The 18319-nt window shown below is 43.9% G+C and overlaps 2 protein-coding genes across 5 annotated transcripts in view; both read right to left on the bottom strand.

Annotated features, from left to right (window-relative positions):
* ehbp1 (EH domain binding protein 1) overlaps positions 1 to 18319 on the bottom strand; it is a gene marked incomplete at its 3' end in the record, with an annotated part of 94636 nt that overhangs the window by 26964 nt on the left and 49353 nt on the right. For all 4 annotated transcript variants that reach the window (XM_053436451.1, XM_053436452.1, XM_053436453.1 and 1 more), the window contains 2 exon segments: positions 4560 to 4608; positions 5316 to 5494. In XM_053436451.1, coding sequence (XP_053292426.1) covers positions 4560 to 4608; positions 5316 to 5494 — 228 coding nt within the window.
* LOC128453522 (malate dehydrogenase, cytoplasmic) overlaps positions 1 to 18319 on the bottom strand; it is a 116992-nt gene that overhangs the window by 91031 nt on the left and 7642 nt on the right. The gene's annotated exons all lie outside the window — the stretch shown is intronic.

Here is an 18319-nt window from a genome sequence, read left to right as displayed (position 1 = left end):
TGGGAGCTTTCTAGTAAAGCTACTGTCTCAAGTGATGGTCTCTCGTGGGCTATATTTCTCTTTCCGCCATTTTAATTGAGTGACTGAACTTAAAGCGACGAGTTCTGCTACAAACGACTAAGCTCGTATTATGTGCTGTCAGAGGGGAAAATGTGTTTTATCATTTTTCCGAGTGGACAAACTCAAAAACAGATTGAAAATCGGTCTAGAAAGAAGGAAGATGTGATTTTTTTAAATACAAGGATATCAGTTAATTACCCTCTGTTAAGGAGGTTATGCTTTCACTCGGATTTCCATGAAACCTTTTGGAAGGATGGGCCAAGAAAGAACACCTTGAATTCTAGCATGGGTCCAGACAATAGGTTTGTTTTGTGGTGGTTTCATAAAGGGACTGTTTGCCCTAGGTATGAACTTTACCAAGTTCCATTCAACTTGTAAATGTAAAGAGTTAAATGTTTTCCCAGTTCTTTTTCAATTAAGCTGTGAGGTGATTACAGCAGGATTACTATTAAGTGGTGGTGTAAAGTCATACGTCATGAATAATATATAAATCAGTCAGTCTGAAGGGTTTGAAATCTCAATTTATCACCTAATACAGCGCTGAGTGATCATTATGTAGCGAGGGAACCAGGAGTTCAGCCACAGCTCAGGACAATGAACCAATGACCATCCAGATGTAGTTAATCTTACTTCATCAACTGAGACAGAGAGCCGGGAACCTGAGAACGCAGAGGGTGGAAATGGAGAATAAGGAGGAAGTGCTTTTAACTGTGTAATATTTCTCCATTTACAATCAATTATGTTGTCTTTTGTTGAGAGAAATCTTTTTCCGCTCTCGCCGCTTTGTCCCTTTCTCCGGATGGAGCCGGTAACAATGGGGGGGGGGGGGAACATCTATACTCGCTCAGGGAAACGAGGTGTACGTGTGTGTTTGTACTTGCAAAGACAAGGCAGGAAGAAAGAGGTGACGGCGGAGAAAAAAGAAAAGAGAGCGGAGACGAGTTTGCCTTTACAGCCAGCCCCCCCTCCCCTCCCCCCTCTCTCTCTCCATTGCATGGCAGAAAAGGAGTGTGAGAGGGAAAAGAAAGACAGAAAAGAAAGAGAAAGAATACGGGGAATAAGAGGGCCTGATTGGGTTTCTAACACGTATTCAGGGGACCAAAGTGTGCTTGCATTGTTCCCCTCTCACCCTGAGTAGGCTGTGAAAGAGAGCGACAACTCCGCTGCTCAATGGGGACAGAATGAAAGAATGAGAGAGAGAGAAAAGAGCGAGTGGGAGAAAGTGAGAGCTGTATGAGGGGGGTGGGGGGGGGAGGGAGACTCTCGAGCGGGGTTTTGTTTCAGGGCCGACGTTAGTCTTGACATGTGCTACAGTCTTTTTGACCTCAGTGTCATGTTTTATTCTTTCTATATCTTCTCCTACAGCTCTTGTGTTAGTGTGACGGCCCCGGTGCATCCTCACTGACGGCAAATCCCAGGTAACAACAGAGAACACAACAATGTGTGAGTCGGCTCTCAAAATGTTGTGACTTCCCCGTCGCAGCCCGATGGCTCGGACTGAAAGCATAATTTGAAAGTGGCTCAAAAAATATGAACTTTCATTTTCAAAAATGGAGAAACACTTTCTTCTCAGTGGGAAAAAAAAAAGAAGCAAAAAGGGCTTTTGGCAATTAATTGAATCGCTGAACTCCATTAAATTGGAAACTAACATTTTCTGGAGTTTCACGTATGACCAGCACAACAGGAACGTTTCTTGAAACAATCAGGCAAAGGGGAGGAGTCTGGGTGGAGCAGCAGGAAGCAGGATGTATACATTCTGCTTTGGAAATCTTAGAGCAGGAAAAATTCTGAAAACTTGACTTGAATATCAGCAGCTTAAGCAGCTCGTGTGTGATTTTAGAAACATATCCAATATAATGAAATGTATTCTTATCAAGAAATATTATTACACAAGATAAAGATTTCCACAATTACCCTGATCCTTGGTCAATAACATCTGAAAGAAGCTCATCAATAAACTCCATCTTCAGTATTTCCCATGGATCAGTGATCATCCTTCTGTCCAGTATGAATCTTGTATACTGTATTTGATAAATGACAAAGCTTTTTGGGTCTGAACTAAATGTCACGGTTGCCTGCCCAGGGCCGCGGCTCCCTGCTCCCCCCCCCCCCGCACTCCCTCTCTGTGACTGACAGCTATCTATCGTTGTCAATCATCTACACCCCTCCCCTCAGCCCGGCCCCTCGCGGCTGTGCTCAGGGTGCTTTAGCCTGGTGCTTGGTGCTACACTATCAGATGGCATGACAAATGACTTCTCCTTGGCCTCATTACACACCCAGACACACACACACAGACACACACACACTCACATATATGCCGTCATAACACACCAGAGCTCTCATCATGCAGATTCCTCAAAAGCCACATATGAAGTGTGAATACATCCAAAGGCCGGCACACATACAAACACATGTCCATTGATAATAGATCAAGGTTGTATCTGCTCTAAATATTCACTTCTTTGGCTTTTTTCTTTTTTTCTCACCCCCCCCCCCCCCCCCCCCCCCCCCCAAATATTGATTGTCCTTATCTGTCATAATTCAGCAGCACAGTCTGGGCTCATTGCAATCACTCCTCACAGATAGACTGTGAAAGGAGGAGGAGGGGGGGGGGGGGCATGTCTATCAACGAGCCATGAAAAGCAGAGATGCTTGTCGTTTCTATACATTTCCATTTCTGCCGTCCATTCAATAAATTCTGTGCGTCCATATGACTCTTCATGAAGCAGCTCTGAACCTCCCGGTCGTTCATTCCTCAAACTAACTCCTCGTTCTCTTGTGTTTTCTCTGTGTGATCCTCACCTGAGCCTGGTGCGAGTGGTTCCTCTGGTTATTTGCAGGCAGCACCACGGACACCCTCGTCTTGTTCAACACCTTCAGGGTGCTACATGACACCACACCATGCATGATGCCTCTTTCCCTTTGCTCAGCTTTCACAATCACCCACAACCTCACGTATCATTCATTTACAGATATGTGGCACGACGGGAAATATACCAAACACATCTCAAACTAGAATAGAACTCAGAGGAGCTCGACTCCCGATAGTCCTTTTAAATTCAGTCAATCTGCACTAAATTCCACACACTAAGCAATATAATCACCCATAACTGTTATTTCCCATTAAGATGTAATGTAGTAGAACTTTCTTTTACTAGTAATGTCAAAGAAAGTCTTTAAAAACCGTGGATCTGTCACCGACACGTGGAAATCCAGTCTGTAGTAATTTATGTAATCCGGATGGACAGGAGTGAAATCACCTTCCAGTGTTCATGGTTTCTCTGTGTGATGTCTGTTAATGAAAACAGTCTGCATCAAACTTCTTCATCCTGATTCTGACTGGAGATGGTTTCACAGTTCACTGCAGAGGAAGCGCTCGCTTGGTCAAACGTACATCGACGCCGGGTCTGGACATGGAAGCGAGTCGCGGCACACCGGGTTCAGTGCTGCGGCTGTTCACCGGCTATCACCTTCTACGGCATATTCCCATTTTACTTATATCTAACCAATTTCTTCAGGGCTACTCGAGCACCTGGAGGGGGGAGACGGGCAGTTAGCAGATATGGGATTGGGTCGCTCCCTTTTCCTCCACTGTGGTTATTGTCAACAGGGTAGCATTCATGCCTAACAGGGCCACCAGAGGTTATCACCGAGCCAGAGTGTGTATGAGAAGAGGAAATCAAGCTGGAGGAACCCGACGCATATCGTTCTGTGTAGCCCTCAGGGCCAGAGAGGGGACCGGGCGCCTGTGTGTCTGTGTGCGGATGATTGTGTAGCAACAGAGTAAAAGTGGGGGAAATAGCACTGTCCATGTGTGTGTGTGTGTATGGAAAAAAGTGAATGAGCCCACAAAGAGCCAGAGGGAAGGAGTGTGCGCCTCGACCTGTGAATGTGTAGATATGATAACATAGGGCAAGGAAGAATATAGGTGTGTGCACGTTGGCCTCATGAAGAGAATGGGTTATTCAGTGGAGGTTTCGGGATGTGGGCACATGTATGGGTTGAGATTTCTTCGGCTCTAAATAAAGTGAGGACGGCAGAAGCATGAAACCAGAGAAATGATACTCGGACACACAAACACGTGCAGACCTCCTCCTGCAGACGCTTTTACACATAAACAAACATAATCAACACAAGATAAATATATTGTTATTATACACACACAGCAGTTTAGTAAGCTCCCAGCAGGGTGCCGAGCTCAGATACCATCTCTCCTCTGCCAGGTGACTGTGTCGTGCTCTGGACACACACACGTCCACCAACACACCACAGCAGGGGGCCGCGTGTTAGGGAAACTGTCAATATAACATTGTTGCTGTGGAGCAGGTGAGTGTGATTCCTTCCTCTGTGTTTCCACCCTCCCCTGTCAGACCAACACATATACAATCTGCATCCAGGGATTAATGGCAGATCTCTAAATAAGGCCGAATGGAGACGTGGATGGGGGGGGGGGGGGGGAGCTAAGTGGTGTGAAGGGCCCAGCGGTGGCTGCCTCTTACCTTTTTGTTGTTTTCTTTAATATCCTGAGGATTGAGCGACTTGTAGTCTCTGGAAGGAACAGTGGGGAAGAGGCAGGGAGAGAGAGAGAAGGGAGAGAAAGAGGTGTGTTTAAATATGCGTCACATGTAATGGCATTAGAACTGTAACATGTAATTTCATAGCAGTGCAATCAACAGAACCAATAGAGTGGAAAATATGTAAAAATAAGTCACCGGAGTGCAAAGGCACACAAGCATCAACACACACACACATACACAAACGTACACAGAGCCGGGTGTTGATAAGTGATCTGCTCCTCACGATGGAGCTGCAGGTTTTCCATCGGCTGTACTTTTAAGTGGCTACATAAAGTAAATACTAAACATTTAAGGAATCTATCTCACACACACACACACACCACACCACACCACACACACAAGATACTCCGAATTACAATCACACACACATACAAGGAGGAGAGAGTGGTGCTGTTGGCAAACATGGCACTCTGTATTTAAAAGTGAGTGTGGACACATCTGTCATCTTGATCAAACACGCCGTCAGGACCGATGACAGCTGAACTGTCATATGATTAATGATGAGTATTAATCTAATGTAAACACACCAGACGTGCCCTTGATCTTGCAGAGACCTTTAAATCCTCCGTCTTCCATGATGGTTGCCACCCAGCTTTCACTTGCTGGTCCTAATTTAAACCATTACATTGTAAAAGAGACCTTGTTGTGTGTTTGTGTGTTTGTGTGTGTGTCTCCTACATTGTGTCCGGTCTGAAGTGGTGCAGCAGGGCGCAGAAGGCCAGGCCGTTCCTCCATGAGGTGGTGAAGTTGGTGATCTTGACCCCGCGGTAGTTCTTGGTGACCTCGCGGCACCAGGCCAACAGAGACTGGCTGGCGTTCGGCTTCCCTCCCAAGATCGGACTGGGGACGGGGCTGGGCTGTGGGCAGAGAGAGAGGGAGGAGGACGATCAATGAACTGATGCATCATGACCATGTGCATCAGGGCCTAAACATTATGAATCTTTGGACTATAGATATTAGGGAAACATTTTCAAGCCGATAGATCGAGCAATAACTTTGGCAACGACTCCTATGATTCTGTTATCAAACCTTTATGATAAAGAGTTGTAATTAAAGCTTAATATTTTACAGTTTAACCATGAACCCAATGAGAAATTGAAAGAAAATACAAATAAAACCAAACATGTAGAACTTGAATTAATAAAATAAATGTTTTTACCTAAAATATAAACAAAACTGGCGTCTTTTCTTTGTTGTGTATTCTGTAAAATAAATATTTCATATTGGTGCTTTTAAGCAAACACCGTGTCTTTGAAATGTGATATCTGATAAATCGGTCGGGCTCTAATACCTGTTTAATAAATTACAACTATCATATCCTGTAGGTTTTTAAAGTATGAAAGATAAAAACATTGATATCGCTAAGAATGAATAATGTAATTTTATTTGTAATAGAGATTTTTAAAGAAGTTTTATTGTCACTACTTCTTACGTTGTCTTTGTCAAAAAGTAGTTTTTTACTCAGCGGCATCCACCCGTCCAATCAACATCCCACACTGTCACTCAATGGACTCACACGCACCGTCATGAAGGGTCATTCATAAAGCCTTCGTACGACCGTGGATAATGTAAACATATTATTAATTAGCTCCGCCCTTTGAAGTGTTATCTGGGTGGAAAGCCGTGGCCATTAGGAGCCCTGTTCTCTCCCACACTCCAAATCCCTCAAATCCTCGGTGGCACGGAGGCGCTGGTCTTCCTCTGACGGCCGGCAGAACCAATGCTATTCTGATTATTCAGCTGGCCGCTCACTAATCTGGTTATGCGGCGACAGATATGGGTTAATTCTCTCAGATCATTTTTAGAGAGAGAGAGAAATGAACAAAATGTCAGTGTGATTTCATTAAATTCATCAAAGGCTCCAGATCAAAAGGCTGTGAAATATGTTCAAAACCCGAGTGTGTGTTACTATTGTACAAGACAATAACATTAGCGCGTGACTAACAGGACCAGTTTCCTTAATTACATGACACCAAAGTTTAAGTTTGATTGAGCTTAATTGGACTTTTTAAAAGCTTTAATGCTGTTACACAAAATTAGTCGACATTTAATAATGAATATTTAAGAGAGGAAGACTTTTAAAGATACAATCTGTGTTTAAGACATTTTATAGGCTTCGATTCGGCCTGATATCACCGCACAGTGCACACAGACACACACACAGACACACACAGACTTCAGGCCCTCGAGTTCATCTTTCATGTCCTCTCTGTTTTGATTGTGTACTTTATTGTGGGATATTCCTTTGAACAGATGTACGTTCTAGCAGCCAGGCGACGTTCACTCAACACGAGACGGTTACATAAAGTCAAAACTTGACTTAACCTTTGGAAGAGGAGCGACGTGAATGAAAGAGATGTTAGTTTTACAAACGACTGGTATTGGCCACCAGAGCCAGTTAACCCAGTTGTTAAGACACACTCAGTGGAGGCCGCCTCACTGCAACCTGATTGTGTGAGTGTGTGAGTAACCAGGCCTGTGGTGGCCAACCAACCCCCTCTGTTGGTGGCTTTGTGCAACTGCAAGAGAAGGAAACAGTGACGGGAGTCCTGACTTAGAACTAATGTGTCATTTGAATTTGAGGAAACAATTTGAGTTTTGGTTTGACACCTTTTTGCAGAACATGTGAAAACCTGCAGCTTGTTCTGCAGGGATGTATAATTGAAATCTCTACTTTGTTTATTTCTCTCCTGGGGAATTCAATCATCTGTGTGTTGCTGCTGATGACACATTTTATTGGAATATAAAGTTTGTACGGTCACTAAGCCATAAACAAAACCGTGGCACTCGACCTGCAGGAGGAAGTTTGCTGCAGTCGGTAAGCACCTGGACAATTCCATCCTCTTGCTCATCTATTGTTGTGGTTTAACCTGTGACCGGGAGCCTGGAGCCCGCCGAGATGCCACAAGGGCCAAAGCAGATGAAAGGGACTGGAGGCCATCTCTAACAGCGACTCCTAACCTTTGTACCAGTGTGTGTGTGTGGGAGAGTGTGTGTGAGAGTTATGCGGGCCCCGATGGCAGTCACAGGGAAATACAGGGAGACGGTAGCGGGAGCCTGAGGGACGGACACTTGACATTTCCGGCTCATCTTTAAAAGAGGGCCTTAACCTTTCCACACAGCTTCTGCAGACACGTCTGAGGCGACCTCAACAATGCCTGCGTGCCGGCAAACAATTGAAAGAAAAAAGTAGACTAGAAAAAATGTATATATATAGAAAGTCGTGAAGTCAACAGCAATTATACAACACTGTCAATCACTGTGGGGACGTGAAGAGGAAACGTCCACTTTACCTAAATATATATATATATTAGAACAATGTGGATATTCAGACTTAAAAGACCTGAGGGATAAAGATTGATACACTTCTCTACACTGACCTTACACACACCCCACATAGGCACATGGGACTAAACTTGTTTCTCCTGCTTTTGCCACAGTTTGCGTGAATGTACCACTAAAATTGTGTGTGTGTGTGTGTGTGTGTGTGTGTTTACAGAGTTCCAGTGTGGAGTGGTGTTCCTCCAGGCCTTCCCTTTCTGCTTTTTCAAGTGACGGTTGAAAGTAGCTGTCTAATTTGAGCGCCCTAATTACCTGGGATTAGAGACCAGGTGCTATTAAAGCAATTAGACACACAGCACACTTCAGCGCCGCAGACGCTAGACCCCAGCCAGCATCACACACACTCTCTCACACACTCACACACTCACACACACACACACACTCACTCTCTCACACACTCACACACAGCTTGTGGTATGAAAAAAAACAAAACATACTTTAAGGCTCTCTCTCTCTCTCATACACAACAAACCACCCATCTCTGTACAGGAGTCAGAGCCAACAGGAAACAAACACACAAGACAAACAAATAAACAACTGCACATCCAAAAGAAACACACACTTACACACTTATGAGGACAGAAGGTGAGCGCACTGTGTAGAAAGAGAGCTTAATTAAATGTTGGTGCCTAAGAAATGTGCGTCAATTCGAAAATATGAGTAAATATTGTTCTGGTCTTTCCTGACGAACCAGGTTTGAGAAGCTCGGTGGCGTTCGACCTGTGGCCTGGGCACGTGACCCGCTGTGACCCCACGTTCATCACAAGCTGATGTCCTTTGACTCAATCGGCCGCCCGACCTGTTCCATTACGCTCCGTCCTGTTACAGGTTCACAGACGCATCTACGCTCGATGAGCTTTTCATATCCATCACATATTGAACAAACACCATATCTGCGTCCACAGGAAGCGGCTGAATTTCCTTAAGACACAAACACGGGAGTTAGATTTTCACGAGGAGCAGAAAAGCAGCCTGACTTATCAAATAGTTTCCTGTCTTGCCTGGAGGAGAGTGTGCACATGTATGTGTTGTGTGTGTGTGTGTGTGTGTGCGTGTCTTTTATCTGTCTGTGTGCATGTCACTGGGTGTGTGTGTGTGTATGTGTGCAGCACTGACACAGCCATGTAGCTAGCTCGGCTCGGGGGTAGGATTAGCGGCGAGCATCGCCTCGGCCCACAAACATTCCATATTAAAAATGAAAAGGCAACCTTCATTACTATCAGTGGCTCATAACCTCCCCTCTTCCTCTTCCTCTTCCTCGGCTACTGTTATACACGGCCCTAACAGCCCGGGCAAAAAAAATACAAGCCACTGACAAGAGATTCCATTATTCAAGATGCCTCCGTGTCAACAACATACATCCGACAGGGCAGAGAAAGGAGAGAAAATGGAAGGAGGGAAAAGGATGTGAAAAAGAAAGGGGGGGGGGGGGGTTAAGCTCACTACAATGCCTGAATGACAAGATAGGAGGAGGAAACCTGGAAATGGAAGAATACAGGTTCTTGTTGGGAGGATTTTCGATGTCAGCAATATGATTTTTTTTGGAACAGTGGAATGCGATTCGGATGGAATCGTGGGTAAAGCGGATGAAACCGTGATATGGAAAATTTAATAAATTGCCCCCGGATCAAACCAAGTGTCTTCAGTACGGGAACAGTCCTGTTGGAAACTGTTGGTTTTAGAATTTGGTAAAATGCCAATATCAACTGTTCTGAGTGAGGGAGGAAGTCGTTGAACACGTTGAGAGGTTGAGCAAACATCTATTATCTGCAGTGAGTGTATAAACTGTCAGTTCTACTTCAGCAGCATTACACTAGGACAGGTAGAAGGTGAGGGTCACAGTCAAACTCTCTAAAACTAATCGCTTCACACTAATGGGAGAAAAGATGTTTCTGAAAACTTGTGTGACAATATCAAAGTTTGCCATTTTAAGGATTTTGAAGACATTGGTTTAATTTATTTATTTTTACTTTCAAACATAACATTAATATAAAATAATGTAATTTAATTGATTTTAAAGCTGTTTTTAACGATCTGCATTTGTTTGTTAGTAAGTTACAATGATTACACAAAAACCACAGGATAAATTAACACAAAATAGGTCGGGGAAGAAGACACCATTTTGGGGCAGATCAAGAAATCCAGTATTTTGTTGATTTCATAAAGAATAATGCATAAATCTTGATGACAAATATAGTGAGGATGAATTAATGAATTAAAATGTGGTTTCATACAGGGACTGTTGGGCCTTGGCGTAGGAAACTAATGTTCACATTGAGGTGAGCAAACAAAAAGAACTTGTAGACTGAGGAGTAAGAGGTTGAGAGACAGTCCATCACTGGATCAACCCGTTGTCCCAGATGAGTATGAACAAGGGGAAAACAAACTCACATGGCATTACACACAATTTAATGACTAATGAGCACAGAGGCCATTAAAACCATCCTTTCTTCAGAGCCACGAAAAAGATACAAGTCAAAAGCTTTAAGTGGCAGCTTTGTCTCTCACTTGAGGGCGTAACGCTTCACTGGAAACTTAACTGGCCTCGACCCAATGACATAAACCCACGACTCTGTGGAGAGAGAAGAGCGTCCGTGTGTCTCCAATCTGCCTTTCATGGCTTCAAAGCCGTGTCACCCAGTGTCAGATTTGAGGAGGTGTTGAATCTCGTACTCTTTAAAACTTGTAATCCGCTCAAGGAGCCTAGGGCAAAAAAAAAAAAGAACAGAAAAACTCCACACACACACACACAGACACACACAGACACACACTGCAAAGCACATAAATACACAGACTCACTTCAGATGTCTACCTACAGACTAGATGCACAGATACTGTATATGCATCACTCAAGATCTAACGTATCGACACTGAATGGAAAGAGTACACTGCAGGTTCCACAACACACTTTGAGGATAATCTAAGATTAATAAATTGGGATTATTTTTGACAGATTGTGATACGAGTCATGATTTGTAAACCGGGACGTTCACTGTATTTTTTGCCTCATAGATGATTTGTCATTTGAGGTGGTTCTTATGACACTGATGTTTTTATCCAGTGTTCATGTTTCTGGATTAATTGTTTAATTGATTCAATATAAACAGGTTAAAACATCATGATTGACAGCTGAGACTGAGATCGATAACCTGGCTCCACACCACAATCAGCACGATGCAGACTCTGGATCCAAATGACATAATTGGCACCAGACGGCAGCGTTTGCATCCGGGGTTATTTCAGTTTCCTTTCTGGATAGTGAGAGGAAGAGATGATCCACCATCCATCTTTAAATACAGTTTATATTAACACCACAATGCTTCATTTTAAAATGGTGCGTTGTAACAATCACAACCGAAAGATTTGCAGCTCCTGCGATTTGGATAATCTGCCATTTAGATTAAATATTTAACCCTAGAATAAACATGGTTTAGAAAAGGTGGAGAAAACGCAGAGAAACAATCAGCTCCTAGTCAAGATGCCGAGCAAGGACCCACTTGAAAAAGCATTAATTCCTGTTTATATTTAAGAGGATAAAGGTTGGTGCACTTAAGTGGCCTGTCCATCCTGCTCCTGGAAACCCTCTCATCTGATTGGCTGGGCTCCAACTACCAACACGCTCAATTATTTAATTGTAGCTTCAATCAAAACAAGCAATTTGTTTAATCTGTGTCCGACGTCTTCACATTAGAAAATAACTGGGTGGGAAAAAACAGAAAGGGGGATGATGGCCTCGCGTCATCTTACCCATGAAATTACGCTTTGGATTTTCAAACGTTGCCTGGATGAGAGCGGGGGGGGGGGGGGGCAGCGAGGTCCAATCAAAAGTTCAATTATGTAAATGGAGACGTGGAGTGGATGGAACAATAGGGAAGGTGGGGATGTGCGGTGAGGGTGGGGGGGGCAGAAGGCTGGATCAGGAGAGGGGGAGCGAATGTAGCGTGAAAAATAATACACATTAACATACAAAGGAAATATCACATTACTGCTGTAATTACGCTGAGAAGGGGGCTGCGACCAACGAGAGCTGAGACAGGAAGTGTGTGTGCATGTATGTGTGACACAGTTTAGTGAAGTCGGGCTTTGTCTGATGTGTGTGAGCAGGTGGAGAGACGGCGATCACCCTGTGCACCTGAGAGCTCGCAGCCAGGTTGAACACACAACCACTGAACCTGCTTCTCTTGAGCAAGGCATTCAACTCGTTCAAATGTACTCTTTAGACAATTTGTTTTTAAACCGTGGCTTAATGTAATCTGTCAAAAAAGAAAATATGTAAATACATGCATCATGATAGTGATGGTGATGTGGGGGGGTGGGGGGGGTTGTGAGTGATTTGCTCAGAAGCAGATATGCTTCCCATCTAGCAACGAACCTGCAGGCCAAGACAGAGGGGCCTTTCAGCAGTTGGCCACCGAGATGTAAAATGCTAAAATTGGGAAAAAGCGGTTTCCTTTTCCAGGACCGTTTTGCTTCCAAGGCCCATTCTGCTCCAAAGGCATAACCATGCAAACCAGCTGAGAACCAGCCCAACAGCAGAGGACACACGAGGCTTGAAATTGAGGTAAAAAAGCGATTCACTGAGAAATAAGAAGGAAAAAAAAACATCATGAAATAACAGAGTTTGGAGGAGGCAGCAGACAAAGGAGCGGCTGTGCCAGCGTGCACGGTGCCCACCCGCCCGCCCCCCCGCTCGCCTAACGTGTAACACCGGGGCATAATGCGGTGTAAGCGCTGGCTTTAGCTTGTCATGGAAACGGCAGCAGCATTACCCACACTCACGCCTCTGCAAATTAGCTGTGGCTGAGAGGAAGAAAAAAATAAATAACATGCAGGGTGGGTAGGTTTGGGATGGGGGGGGGGGGTGTTTGTGTGTGTGCGGTGGGGGTCGTCAGTATAGAAGCTGGGACTCGGTTTGGAACCCATCTCCATCTCTTCTTTCCTCCTGTAGGTTCAATTCCTCCTCCTCATCATCCATTTCTCCAAAACAGCTCTCAACCATATTTTTTAATAATTCATTTGAAGCCTGTTTCGTCCACTTGTCTCTTTGTGGCTGCGTCAGTGTCACACTCGTAAAACACTGAATGCTTGTTCTCGTTGAGTTCAGATGTTGATGTTGTTATGAGGTACAATTAATACTTCAGGCTTCTGATACCCACTCAAAGCTGGAATTATAAATCAGCTGATGAGTGTTCATTAAACATGTCAGCTGATTAATAACAAGAGGACACACACAGATGAGTGAGATCATTATAAACACAATGAAGAGACGAGTTGTGTTTCAACTGGAGATGATCTACTGAGCCAGGATCGTGCTCACAGCTCTTCAGAAAGAGAGAGATGGGACAAACCAAATGTTAAACAACTTTTAAATATCTATGTCAGATATTGTGTTTCAAAAAGCAGCCACACTTTAATCTAGGACGGCACTAGAAGAAGGTATTTTACTTGTGGACATGCTTTTCTATTAAAAAACAATAAAAACTGTTTTTGCTTCTGGGATATATATCGTTTGTTCAGCAGCAGCTTCAGTATGTGCAGGCATAAGTGAGTCTCTGATGTTGTAATTTACTGTTGATCTAAACATACAAAAAGCATGACAGCATTGTTAAATTAATTCTACACATTTCTTGTTGAGGTGAGACCTATAACGGAACCGATGACATAAGCATAAAGGGAAATCCACAGGTTGACTTGTGGCTCAAGTCATTTTACTCTTTATAACACACAACTCCCTCAAGGTCAAACTAAACCAAATCACACACACTCTTAGATATCATTCCCCCGACATATGCCTGATTATTTTTATAAGGATACATGTTTTAATTCCATGTCCCATCCATCCACAAAGTTGTTGTGTAACCCTTCTGATACACAAACTGATGAAAGGACTGACACAAAACTTCTGAGGCAGATTTCATTATATGTACGACATTAAATCTTCTAAAGTTGTCGTGCTGCTACATCTGTCAGTGCGACATGTGTCATTAACTAATGAATCTGTTGAATGCTGTGATGTCAAATGATCTTGTATATGAAACTTTAACATATAAGCCCAAAAGAGAAACTGACCCATCCTTCAACTCTTCCTCCACCTCCTCATCTTCCTCTGATGGATAAATAAGCTTGGGGAGAAAGCAAGCCAAGGAACAAGAGAAAGGAGGGGTGCCTCTCAATCTATACCGTATTAATCTCCTTTAACTGTCATCTTCAACAAACAAATTAGTGGTGCAATGGATTCTGAGATCAGCTGAGCCGATAACGCCACTATTTATCAATTAATCTAAGCCTGGGCAGGGAAAACTCATTAAAGGGCCACATTAGGAATTATGTTCTGCAGGTAAAGAGGCTGACGTTGTGTGTGTGTCTGTGTGTGTGTGTGTGTGTGTGTGTGTATCTTGACACAGCAGTTGCTCCCCCCCCCACACACACACTACAGACTGCCATTGTCCAGTGCAGCGTGGGCTCCAAAGTGATGAGAGGGGTGATAGCACAGCCAATTAAAATGAACATAATTACAAAGTCACCCCTTTGACTCCTGATCAGAATACACATGCATCAACACACGTATAGGAGGAGGACGGGTGTGGTGAGGGAGAATCCTACACCGGAGCAGAGAAGACGAGGGAGAGGAACGACAAACTGCTTCCAGGAAAGAGTTGGAGGAGGAAACGATGAAGAGCAGAAAACGAGGAAAAGAAGATGAGAGGAAACGGTTTATGGGGTTTGAACAAGTTCTCAGATATGTGAGGACTTGACCACTTTAAGTAAACTGAGTCATGTTGGAGATGTAAACTTCTACAAAAGAAGTAAAGAGGTGGAACTACACAACATTTTGCATTAACCAATGGTAGCAGAGTCGTGACTGATCTGAACCAATCAGGAAGCAGATGGACCCTGGAGTTTTCAAACTAGAACAAAACAAACAGTGTTTCTGAAAGTTTCAGTTTTTGGGACGTGGTAGTAAAAGTGATGTAGCCTCGGTCACAGCTTCACCTTCGGCCCTGATCACCCCACAGGACTTCAGTCATGAGCACCTGAGGCAAACTGGGTTATAATGATGAGTAAATGGAAATGTTGACCTGTTGATGATGCTGGAAGACAAAAAGATGAGTTCCTCTTGAATTTCTGTGAGTTAATCGAGTAACGATCAATATTTTGTCCGTGGACAAACAGAATCACCATCCGATGGACTGACAACACCTTTCTTTTTAATTTTTAACAGCTGAGTTTGAATCTGTCTCATCTCATAAGTCGTGGTGCTGTCTCAACATGTGTCCCGACTGCAGAACGATCAAGACGAAGATCAAATCTTTTGACGACTGAGCTCCTACGATAATAAAAGCCGAGGGAACGATCCCACTCAGCGATCTCCGGGCTGAGCAGTGGAAATGCCACTTAGTATTTCCTATAGCGCATGAGAGCACACACCTGCATACCATAACAGTCCAAAAGAGAGGTGTGGGGGGGGGGGGGCTGCTGGAGGGCTTTATGAAGAGGCAATTAAAGCCTTATCATTTCCACACTCACTATCCTTTCCTCAAACACACACACACACACACACACTTTAACACACACACACAACGTGAAAGACAAATCACTCAAACTAATTCATAAGGTACTTCTAAGGTCCTTTTTAAATTATGGAGAACGGTTGGTTTAATTCAATTAAAATTGTTGCAGGGGCCACTTAAGGATGACGGGAGGAAGGTATGGCATGAAGAGCGAGTGCGGTGTTCAGGAATGTGCGGGGGGTCCTCGACCCTCTGGGGGTCCAAGGAGTTTTTCAAGTGCGGGGGGGGGGGGGGGGGGGACTTCTATCTCCTCACTTGAAGCCCCCTTAAACCTCACCCCGAAAACCCTGCATCCTCGTGGGTCTAAGCCCACACACACCTGGAGGACCGGGGCAGATTAAGACCAGATTAAGATAAAGTTACCCCTTCTTCGGCCGCTATGTCATTCAAACCCCTGGCCTCTGTGGCCACTGGATAGACACACAAGACAAAAAGGTTTGGTTCATTCTCACATACACACACACACATACACACAGGCACGCACACACAAAGGACTTTCTGGTCATCCTCATAAGCCCTATTAGTCTGCTATAGAGCCTCTCATAGCAGACATCAATCATGGAGGGATTAGTCAATTCCCTCTCTAAATGAGTGGCAAGGGAAACTTCCCTTCAACTCCAAAGCAGGTCCCTCTCTTTCAGAGATTACACAGCGATTTGTTTTCATTTCGCTCCATCTTCATCGTTTTTCTGTTTGACTTGCTTTTCATTTCTCTCTCTCCTGCTCCGCGTCTCCTCCGTTCTCTCCTGCTCGCAGCTTGTGAGGTAATCCTCGGCAGATAAAACTAAGGAGGACTTACCAAAGGCAGATTACAAGCTGCGCTTTGCGGAAGGCCCTTTTACACCAGCCGGAGCGGGTATTGAGGAGAGTGAGCTCTTCGCAGTGCTTAACTTGTGAACTCGACATGTACCCAACAGAGGAAGAGGTGGAAAAATGATAGCCGCATTACAGTAACTGGATCAAAATATATCCCTCACAACACACACAAGATTACATATTAGTACGCACAACACACACGCGCCTGTCCTCCCATGGCAGCAGGGTATAAAATTGAATTCGGAAAAATGCCTGAATACATATTACCACTGACATTTTATTTGTTTGCTTTAAACCTCTGGTAACATATCGATGTACGCGTTGTCATGTCAGAGTTCTTGTATTAGACAACTTCTTAAAAGAGTCTTAAAAACATGGTTTAACTTTTAATCTTCACTGGTTCCCAGAGTTAGCTGAGTCAAAGATATTTATTAAAGTTATTTTTCTACACACGGGTACACCTACATTACACAACCCATTACTCATCACCTCAGTTAACCATTCCTCAGACTTGTGCGGCAGTCAGAAACGTCTTATACCTTTCCAGCTAACTTGATGACAGCGATGCCCTGCAGCTTGAAACAACAACAGAAGCCAAATGGTCGGACCCGGACTCCACGAGAGCAGAAACTGGGACTCCCCTCTCCCACTAGATCCAATGACAGACCACTCAGAGACGGCACATAGGAGTCGGGGAGTTGGGGAGTTGGGGAGATGGGGAGGGGTCTACGCTGGGAAAAGGAAGACATTGAAAGGTACTGACTTCGTCTCAGTCCTCTGGAGGATTATTCTCCTAATATTACACAGCTTATGGAAAAGCCGAGGAGGCCAATGGGAGCCACTGGTGTTTCAATACCTCAGAAATCTCTCAGAAACCGGCCACTTTGATGGTTTACCTGCTAATAAATAATGATTTCAGAAATCAAAATTGTTTACTTTAACTCAATAATGTGCAAACACCGAAATTACTGGCTATTTACATATAGCTTCCTTTTTTTTTTTTACCCAGAGCGGAGCCTCAGTAAAAACTGTTCCTAAGTCCCAGCACAAGAGTTAAGGTGATCGGACGTTTGCAGTTTGTTATTCATACTGTATTATTATATAGTTTTTATCCTCCAAATAAATGTTCATAAATAAGATTAATTCATTCTAAAGTTGCCCATTAATTTGTCCTATTTCACAACTTCCTCATAAGCCCCGGTTTCTCTAAGTCCTGCATCTGAAGGTCTGCGTGTAAAAGTCAAACTTATCACGGGAGATGTAATAACTTCGGTCTGGATGTAACGATAACGAGACGAGAGACCTTGGAGCGAGCAAAGATCAGGAGACAAAAGGTGACTGTCCTTGTCCCCCGGGCTCCCCTCTGTCCTCTAAAAACATCCCTCAGTCTTCACCGCAACCTCGGTAGCTGTTCGCCGTGCGGATGTGGTCCTCTCCTGCCGTGTACCCCGGTGAAAGCTAATTAAGAAATATCGCAGCCTTCTGCGAACTCAATTAAATAATGTTAATTTATTCTAATTTCAATTTGGAGGTAGTCTGAACTGAAGGGGGGGGCTGTGAAAACAAAGTCTGGGAGAGGAAGGAGCGCGGTGGCCTCTGGCTCCCCCCGGCACCGGAGCTCTCACAACCTGCACAACTCTATTTAATTTGAACCCTTTGATTAACATAAGTAATCACGAAGCCCTTCAACTGAAGGGGAGAAAGAAAACATATCTCTGGTGTTGGTTTACTTTTTCACCTCTGGAAAGAATCGGTTTGTGTGCGAATAATGGTTCTGACTGTAATATACACCTTTTTTTTATACTTCAGCTTTTACAGAAAGAAACTGAGGACCAGGAAACCACCATATGTAATAATATTAAACTCAAACATATAGCTTGTTAATCTATATATTTAATGTAGGAAACAAAAGTTTCAGGGTCCACCAACTTAAAGCTGAAGTCCTTTTACTCT

This window comes from Pleuronectes platessa, chromosome 12 (assembly GCF_947347685.1).
Source record: "Pleuronectes platessa chromosome 12, fPlePla1.1, whole genome shotgun sequence".
In the NCBI taxonomy this organism is placed as follows: domain Eukaryota; kingdom Metazoa; phylum Chordata; class Actinopteri; order Pleuronectiformes; family Pleuronectidae; genus Pleuronectes; species Pleuronectes platessa.
Note: the sequence above shows the minus strand (reverse complement) of the source record. Positions and strands in the feature narration are given on the sequence as shown.